The 9,153-nt window shown below is 50.8% G+C and overlaps 2 protein-coding genes across 2 annotated transcripts; one reads left to right on the plus strand and one right to left on the minus strand.

The window, feature by feature from the left end:
• On the plus strand, nt 1-3,536 carry GPR75 (G protein-coupled receptor 75). The gene has a single exon (XM_030945336.1). It carries the CDS (start codon nt 121-123, stop codon nt 1,654-1,656), a length of 1,536 nt encoding a protein of 511 aa, XP_030801196.1. The 5' UTR covers nt 1-120; the 3' UTR covers nt 1,657-3,536.
• Nucleotides 3,537-5,600: 2,064 nt separating this feature from the next.
• Nucleotides 5,601-8,225, minus strand: LOC115902338 (toll-like receptor 2). Its single transcript, XM_030945781.1, has 2 exons — nt 7,753-8,225; nt 5,601-7,713 (listed from the first exon to the last, which is right to left on the minus strand). The coding sequence occupies exons 1-2, from the start codon at nt 8,223-8,225 to the stop codon at nt 5,601-5,603; spliced, it is 2,586 nt and encodes an 861-aa protein (XP_030801641.1).
• Nucleotides 8,226-9,153: the final 928 nt, after the last annotated feature.

The following is a 9,153-nucleotide window of genomic DNA, read 5'->3' on the forward strand; positions in this document are numbered from 1 at the left end:
AGGAGGCAAGGCGGGAGCCCCGCGGCGGCGATGAGCGGGCTGAGAAGGGGCCGGGCGGCGATGAGCGGGCTGGGAAGGGGCCCCGCGCCGATGAACGGGCTGTGAAGGGGCCGGGCGGCGATGAACGGGTCGGGGCGGCTGCCGGCCGGGCCCGCGGAGCAGCTGGGCGCGAACGGCAGCGGCCCCGCGGAGCTGCGGGAAGGCACCCACGCCGCCACGCTGGCCGCCTGCGCCTCCCTGCTGGCCCTCGTCTTCTGCCTCGGCTCCTACGGCAACCTCATCGTGCTGCTCTCCTTCTTCGACCCGGCCCTCCGGAAATTCCGCACCGACTTCGACTTCATGATCCTCAACCTCTCCTTCTGCGACCTGTTCATCTGCGGCGTGGCCGCCCCCATGTTCGCCTTCGTCCTGTTCTTCGGCCCGGCCCGCGGCGTGCCCGGCACGTTCTGCTTCACCTTCCACCTCACCAGCTCCGGCTTCATCATCATGTCGCTCAAGACGGTGGCGGTGATCGCTCTGCACCGGCTGCGCATGGTGCTGGGCAAGCAGCCGCACCGCGCCGCCTCCGCGCCCTGCTCGCTGCTGCTCACGCTGCTGCTCTGGGCCGCCAGCTTCACCCTGGCCACGCTGGCCACGCTGCGCACCCGCGGCTCCCGCCTCTGCCTGCCCATGGCCAGCCTGCCCCGCGGGCAGGGCAAGCTCATCCTCTACCTCTATGTCACCGACTTCATCTGCTGCGTGGCCGTGGTGTCCGTATCGTACGCGATGATCGCCCAGGCCCTGCGCAGGAACGCGTGGGCCAGGCGGTGCCCTCCTGCCGCCGTGGCCGTGGGCACCGCCAGGGCTCAGCCCTTCGCGGGGCCCGGGGCCGTGCCCGCTCTCTACAGGACCCAGAGCTGCAGCAAGCCGCCCCACGGCCATGCCAAGCTCCCCGGCCGGCTCCCGCTGGCCTCGGCCGTCAACCTGGCCACGGCCAAAGACTCCAAGGCGGTGGTGACGTGCGTGGTCATCGTGCTCTCCGTCCTGGTGTGCTGCCTGCCCCTGGCCATCTCCTTGGTGCAGGACATGCTGTCCGGCAGCGGTGGCTTTGTGCTCTACCAGTTCGAGCTGTGCGGGTTTACCCTCATCTTTTTCAAGTCGGGATTAAATCCCTTTATATATTCCCGCAACAGCGCGGGGCTGCGGAGACGCATGCTCTGGTGCCTGCAGTACGTGGCCCTGGTCTTTTTCTGCTGCAAGCACAAGACGAGGCTTCGAGCCATGGGCAAAGGCAGCCTGGAGGTCAACAGGAACAAGTCCTCCCACCACGAGACCAACTCGGCCTACATGTTGTCCCCGAAGCCGCAGAAGAAGGGTTTGGAGCAGGCGTGCGGTGCCAGCCACTCCAAGGACAGCGTGCTGAGCCCCAAGGCGTCCGCGGGGCAGCAGCAGCACTACGGGCAGAGCAGCTCCACGCCCATGAACACGCGGATCGAGCCCTACTACAGCGTGTACAACAGCAGCCCCTCGGCGGAGGCCAGCACCCCGCACAGCCTGCAGCCCGCGGGCTCCGCCTTCGCCTTCGCCAAGCCCTGCGGCGCCGCGCTCCATCCCTCGGGCAGCGCGGCGGGGCGGGAATGCGGCGCTGCCAGGCACATACCGCTGCCCTCCGTGTAGCCTCGGCACCTCCCGGCCCTTCCAGAGGGCCTCCCGCTCCGCTTTGGGGAGGAACTGCTCCAAACTCCGTGCTGCTGCTGCCAGTGAATAGAAACACCGCTCCCGTTTGCGTTGGAAGCAAACGCGGGGCTGTCGCCTCCTTGACGCGCTCTGGAGTTGCCGTGGAGAGCCAGCAAGGGGGATATTTTGGGGTTTGTTACTAAGTTTTACTGCTGAGCAAGTAAAAAAACCCTAGAGGCCATGATTGTGTGGTTCATTATGTCATTAGGCCAGGTTGGACAGGGCTCAGAGTAACCTGGAGCAGGGGAAGGTGTCCCTGCCTGTGGCATGGGATGGAACTGGATCATCCCAAAGGTCCCGTCCAACCCAAACCATCCTATGACAACACCAAGTTTTATAAATACCTTGTCTTTTCAGGAAGGAAGAATTGGGGAGATGCTTGGTAGTATTTGAGTTCAAACTCTTCCCGTTGCAGGAGGTTGGAGGAATCAATTTTTCAGTATTAACAAAAGTCCTTTATCTTCACAGAGTGAAACCCTGCTTCTGTTGAGGTAAATGGCAAAATTTCTATGAACTCAGCTGAAGTTCAGGATTTCAGTTTTGACTTTTGTTTGGTCAGTGTTCTATTTTCACTGGGAGGGACATTTGGGAAGTGTGGCACTGGGACAAACCTCTGCAGTATATATATTAATACCTGCTGGGCGTTGACTTTAATGATGGTGGCATTCTGTATCCCAGAATAATTTGGAGAAGTGTTTTACATCTGACAGAAATAACCATACACTACCTAATTATTTACATTACTTGAGGATAAAGATGAATTTTGCAATATGATGTGACTGATACACCAGGAGGAGCACAGTCACCTCTGGAATTCCCTAACTGGTCAGCTGTCAGGCACAGAGTCGTGTTGCTGCTTGCTCTTTTGCCCATGGCTTTGTATAAATTGGGATTTGGCCATTCCTGACAGTCAGAACTGACAGCTGTTAACATTTCTAAAACCAGAATGACAAGTTTTTGAGGTTTTGTTAAGTCTTAACATCAGTTTGAGTTCATCTGTCTGCTTAGAAATTTTGTCTGTTGGTCTACACAGTGAGCAAATAACAGAAGTTAAGTATTTTTTTAATAAATGCACCCCTTTGTGTTGTATCTTATTGTGGGAATTCCCTGGGAGGCAGAACAATCCAGAGGCATTTAAATTCCCCTGAATTCCACCCTGTCTAATTTAAGTTAGACATTTCTTGCTCTAAGTGGCCAGACCTCTTCCAAACAAGAAATCACCTTGCAGCTTCTGTGGACTTCAGCAGAGCTTCGGTGTCTCCAAAATAATTGTGCCACAGGCTTTTGATGCCTTTCTGTAGGAAAGTGCCACATCTTCAGGAAAATGACAGTGATGGGAATGTGATTTGTTACTTTAGAGACAAAAAATGTCCACATCATTGCTGTCTGTGAGTTGTTGGTTCAGGCTTTTTGTCAATTAAACCGTTCTCAAGATTCTCCTGGAACGCTGTTCTTTGTTTAACACTGAATATTAATTAATTCTGAATAATTCAAACCAGCTTTCTTGCAATAAAATCAGTGTGAACAACTTTCTAATACAAATGTAAAATGGAAAAGATTCCCAGAAATCTTTTCTCTCTGCCTAGATTTTTTTTTCTCTAAATGAATAATGTGGTTCTTTCTAAACTAGGCACAGAAGACAATGAAAAGATCTTTTTTGGCTGTTCTGTATTTGAATTTCTCTTCAGTACAAATCATACTGGAGGGAAAAATATACATGAGGCAGTTTTGGGGGTTTGCTCTGTGTGTATGTGCAACTTCTCCTGTGCCATTAGATCACATGAACTTCATCACATGTTTGAAAATTAAACCGCTCACAACCTCATAAAACATTTGCATTGAGTTTTCATGTGGGAGTAAAGCAAGAAGGGACCAAGCAGGAGGTTTTATTGCCTTTGTGTGACGAAAGATCTGAAATTCCATCAAAGCTCTTTGCAGTTTGCTCTCTGTTAACTCCTGGTGCCAGCTGTGCCCTTAACACCACCTGTGTAATTAATATTGGTGCTAATCTGTACAGTATCACAGTGCCAGATAGGAAAGTGCAACACCTTTTAATCTGCAGGAGGAACTAAACCTCATTTAAGTTGCTTTTACAGTTGCATTTACAGTTGCAGCTGTACTAAATAGCTGTTTTGTGGGAGGTTTATGGGTGTAGTAAATCCACATTGGATTTTGAAAGCAGGTACAACTTTGCAGTGAATCATTGACTGAAATAATCAAATTTTTGATAAAGTAATTGGATTAGACTCTTCTGGAGTATAACTTCTCCTTTTTTTTCCCCTTAGTCTCTTCCATCAGAAGCCTGCTGAGCACAGAACCAGTAAAGCTCCAGTAAAGAACCAGTAAAGAGTCACTGCAAAGTTAACAAGCAGCAGTGGAATTGAGAGGGAAGCAGCAGAATGTGGAGGTGGGAAATGTGTGGGAAGAGAGGAAGTGAGAAATGTGACCACTGAGTGCTTTAGAAAGAGGAAAGCATAAAGGTTATTAGAAAAACAACTGATTAATTACTTGTGGCTCATTAATCTTATTAACAAGTGACTTCTGGTTGCTTAAATGAACAAAAATATTTGTAATATTTTTATAATTCACAGTCTTTTTAAGCCCTAGATCTCTGTGGGTGAAGAGTTGGCTTTTTCAGTTCCTGGCCTGCAGGACTGTGGGTTTTATCCTAATAAATAAAACCTCAAAGCTGATGATGCCAAATAGTTTTGCTGAGGAAAGGTGGGTTTGCAGTGAGTTCCAAGGGATCTCTGTCAGTGGAGATGTTTGTTGCATGTTCCCCCTTTTGGCAGCAAATAGGTTGGTATTGGTCTTGTTTTGTCACAGCAGAGCCAAGAATTGGAATTGGAAAAGGAATTTTTCACAGTCTGTGTTCCAAACATGCTGCATTCCTGGATTGGGGATTTTCTACTGCGAAGTTGTTTGTGTTTGCTCATCATAGGAGCAAGTCCAAGTCATGCTAAACCAAATAGTTTGTCCTCACCTGCTGTTTATTTTCTGTCCCAGTCTGTTGATTTCCCTTGAACGTCAAAGCTGGATCAGCTGAATTTCTTTTGTTTTTTCCCAAGCACAATAAATAAAATTATCAAGTGGCACTAGGTGAGGGCAAGGCCCATGCAGAGGTAGTACTGAATCCATTGGAAATGGGTCAGGGTGACTGTGTAAGGTGGAACTTTCCTAAATCTAAACAATAATGTACAGGACTTGCTTATTCCCCAGAGATTTGTGATTAAACAAAGCTCACCCCAGTCATTTAACAGCAGAGACCACCACACTCAGCTGGTCCTTTTTGTACTGTCTGGTTGTATATTTTATTCTGAATTTACAAAAGATTTTCAAGTCTCATCTCTTCCAGCAGTCACTGAACCCACAGTCTGTAGCAGAGTGGGTTTAGCCTCTCTCAGAGGGCTAAATTAAGTCAATCTTTACTCTTCCCTTGCCAAAGCAAAGAAAGGAGCTGCTCCCTGTGTACCAACAAGATTTGTGGCTCTCTTACCTTCACACAGGGCGTGTTCCCACCTTAAGCTGTCCCAGAACTGGGAATCAGTCCTAAGACACCACTTCTCACTGCCACCACCTCAGCAAGGCAGCAAGGACATGCAGCATGACTTGAGCAGTTCTTCCTCTCAGGCGACATCCACAGCACCTAAAGAAATGCTGGGAATATCTGGGCAAATTCAGGCATCCAGGAGGAAAAGGCCTTTTATCAGTGCTCGGGTCTCATCCCTTCAGGATTCTTTATCTGAGGGAATAACAAGCGTGCTGCAGTCCCCCTAGGAGCTTCTCCAGACAAACCCCTGGGCATCACAGCAGCCTTTGCAGGAGGTAAATGTTTTTATCTGGCCACAGGCTTTCCAGGCACAGCCCTCAGAGTTCCCTGGGTCTCATTCCAGCTCCTGCATTTCCAGGGCAGATCCGTTCTCCGCTCTGACGAGTGGCTCGTTGGTTGTTTTTAGGACAGCTTTTAGCTGATGCCAGAACATTTTCTGCTTGTGTTCCTCAAGGCTCCACTTCAAGTAAGTTTTCCTTCTCAGCAGTTTCCTGAGTTTGCTGAATTTCTGTGGGACGCTTTGGGGTGGGAGATCTTCCAGCACGATCATGATGAGGGAATCCAGGTTTTCGTTCAGGACCCGGTGTTCGGCAAAATACAGCTCGTACTGGCACCAGCAGCTGTTCACAAAGCTGGGAGAGAGAACAAAAAGCACTTTATGGCTGTTCTCTATGCAGTAAAAAATGTTCCCAAGCACAGGATGCCCCGGCTTGAAATCCCTCTCATGGTAACATATCCTGAACCCATCATTTTCCAGCTTTTTCAGCAGGTTCTCTTTGGTCCAGTCTGCGTCGCGCTCGCTGTACGAGATGAAGGCGTCGAAGAGTTTGTTCTCTGGCCTCTTGTCATACTGCCTCCTCTTGGCCATGCACCAGTACCAGCCCATCCTGATGTACCAGGGCCCATCCAGTCTCCAGCAGAGCAGGGTGAGGGCCAGCACGGCCAGGCTGGCAGCGGCAGCAGTCACGGCCAGCTGGACGCCCAGGGAGCAGCGCAGCAGCGTCAGGCGGCTGCTGCCCACCAGGGAGCCCCGGCGCTCCGGGGGGAAGCTGCACCTCATGGCCCCCCTGCCCCTGATCTCCAGCTGGGGCTTGTGGAGGTAGACATTGACAAACCAGTACAGGTCACAGGTACAGAAATAATGGTGCCCTTGGACAGTCAGAAGCCTGAGGCTCGTCAGCGGGCCGAACGTGGCCTCCACAATGGTCGTGATGGCGTTGTCACTGATGTCCAGCTCGACCAGAGAAGCTGGGAGAGAGCCATGCTGCAGAAAGGAGATCTTATTCCCTGACAGGTTGAAGTACTTCAGCCCTGGGAGGGATGCCCCGAAGCCATCGGGCAGTTCTGGGATCAGGTTGTGGCTGCTGTCCAGGCTGGTCAGTGCAGGAAGGTGGCCAGCAGGCTCCAGGCGTGTGATCAGGTTCCCAGAAACATTGAGGTGTTCCAGCTTCTCCAGGGCAGAAGTTAAGGACAATACCTTCACCTTGTTTTTACTAAGATCACATTTTTTTAAGGCTGATGGAAAAAACTCCGTGTGTACACCCATAATTTTGTTATTTTGAATCCTAAATATTGTTAAGTTGGAGAGGGATTTCAGACTGGGGGAGATGACTTTGATGTCGTTGTTGCTGATGTCGAGATGCTGCAGGGAGGGAGGGAAATTGGGAAGTACAGAAATGAAGTTGCTGCTGAGGTCCAGAAATAACAGCTCTTCCACCGTGTCAGCAAACCACTCTGGCAGCTCCACAATGGAGCAGTTGGACATTCCCAGGTGTCTCACTTTCTCTGGAAGGCTTTCAATGGGTGTCCCAACCTCCTTCCTGACAAAGGAGACGGCGTTGATGTGGACAGTTCCAGGGGGAGGGACACACATTGGAAGTGCATTCTCGCTTTCTGAGAACGCTCTGTAGATGAAGTGGTTGCCTTGAACATGCATTTTTTCCAAGTTAACCAATTTTTTAGCAAAATTCAGAGGTATTTGGCTGATGTTGGTGAAGGACAAATCAATTTCCTTGATGCTGGAAGGGAGGCACAGCGTATCCAGGCTGTTGATAGGGTTGTTGCTGATGTTTAGGAACAAAAGCTGGTGGGATGGGAACTCACAGAAGGAGGAAGGATCCAGAATGTTAATGGTTAACTTGTTGAAGCTGGCATCGATGGACAGCGTGTTTTCCATGTGGAAGAACAGGGTAAACAGATACAGAAGATCCATTTCCACGTTGTTGTGACTGATGTCAAGCTCCAAAATCCTGTCCAGCTGGGCTTTGCAGAGATCCTCATCCAGTTTTAACATCAGCTCGTCCTGGGTGAGGTTGCTGTGGGACAGGTTGAGTGTCCCATTGATGGGAATTCCACAGAGGGTGCGCTCAGATGTGGCTGTGGGAAGGGCTGTTGTGTTCCTCTCTCCCTTCCTGAGAAGATTCCCTGGGCTTCTCCTGAGCCTGGGGCTAAGGATTTGCAGGAGAGACCAAGCTCCAGAACGTGACAGCTCCTCTGCAGGAACAGAAGGCTCCAGAGCAGCCCCTGAGGATCTGCCAGAATTCCTGGAAATCTGCAAAGACCTCGGAGCTTTGCCAGCAGGTGAGAGCTTCAGGTGGGGTGGGAGATCTGGCAGAAGCAGCTTCTCATCATTGAATGATAAATCCACAGAAACCAGGCTGAGCAGACTCTGGAATGCTCCAGGCTCAACAGCCCTGATCTGATTGTAGGAAAAGTCCAGAACTTCCAGCCAGTCAAATCCTTCCAAGTCTCCCTTGGTAATTTTTTCAATGACATTGTGTGAGAAATTGAGAGCTCTTGCTGTTTTTGGAACCCGTGCTTCTGAGACAGAGGAGAGATTTGAATAGGAGTAGTTATAAACCAGGAAGGCTGGAGGTGTTCTCCACATTAGGAATCCATGTGCCTGGCTGAGTAAGAAGGGAATGAAGTAGAAATGAAAGCAGCCAGGAAGGATCCTCATCCTGGAGAACATAAATGTTAAATCCATCATTATAATATGTTAATGAATACTCTTTAAAATTAATCCAAATTTGCTTGAAGTCCATATCAAATTATAATAATTTGGAGGAAGGGGGTTTGCATTTTCCATTTTGAAAGAGGCTCCTGCCTTCCTTAGCAGACACCTGTCTTTTCACACCAAGACAATTAGAAATGCCCTTCATGGCTCTGTGGGACTTGGGTTTTATGTCTCCCATCCCAGTGCACGGCAACCAAGTAAAAAAAAAAACTGTTCAGCCGTTCCAGTTCCACGTAATTGTGTGACCCCGGATCTTCCCCTGAGCCCAGCCCTGGAGCTTTGCCCTGCCCTGGATTTACCAGTGACCATTTGTTTGGCCTTTCCTGCCAGAGTAAGTTTTCCTGGGAGCAGGATATGGGATCAGCCGGGAGATGTCACTGCCCCAGTGCCCCACAGCATTCCCAGAGCCGGGAGCGTCGCTGCCCCAGTCCCTGTCACGAATCCCTGACCCTGCTGCTCCAAGAGTTTTCTGCAAAGGCAGGTGCAGAGCTCCATGTGAGTAACCTGTGTCATCGCAGTCCCCTTTGCTGGCCATCAGCTTTAACTGAAGGGAAGGGACGTCAGTGACCTCCCAGCTCTGTCCCCACTGCCAGCAGGACCCCCAGCCCACCCCGCATCCCGCAGGAACCTCCGGGATCTGATAAGTATTTTAATTTATCGCACAGTTCTCTCCTCGCTTGCAGCCACCCTCCCATCCCTCTGACCCCTGTACCTGCTCTCCTGGATGCTCTTCCCTCACTTTCTGCTGCCTCGGGTGCCTTTTGTGGAGCTGGAGCGGAGGGGACACCCCGGGACCGCCCAGCCTCGCCCCCTCCCCTGTGCCCGCCGGAGGAGGAGGAGGAGGAGGAGGTGCCGGAGATGATGCTCCCCA

Source organism: Camarhynchus parvulus, chromosome 3 (assembly GCF_901933205.1).
Source record: "Camarhynchus parvulus chromosome 3, STF_HiC, whole genome shotgun sequence".
Taxonomy (NCBI): domain Eukaryota; kingdom Metazoa; phylum Chordata; class Aves; order Passeriformes; family Thraupidae; genus Camarhynchus; species Camarhynchus parvulus.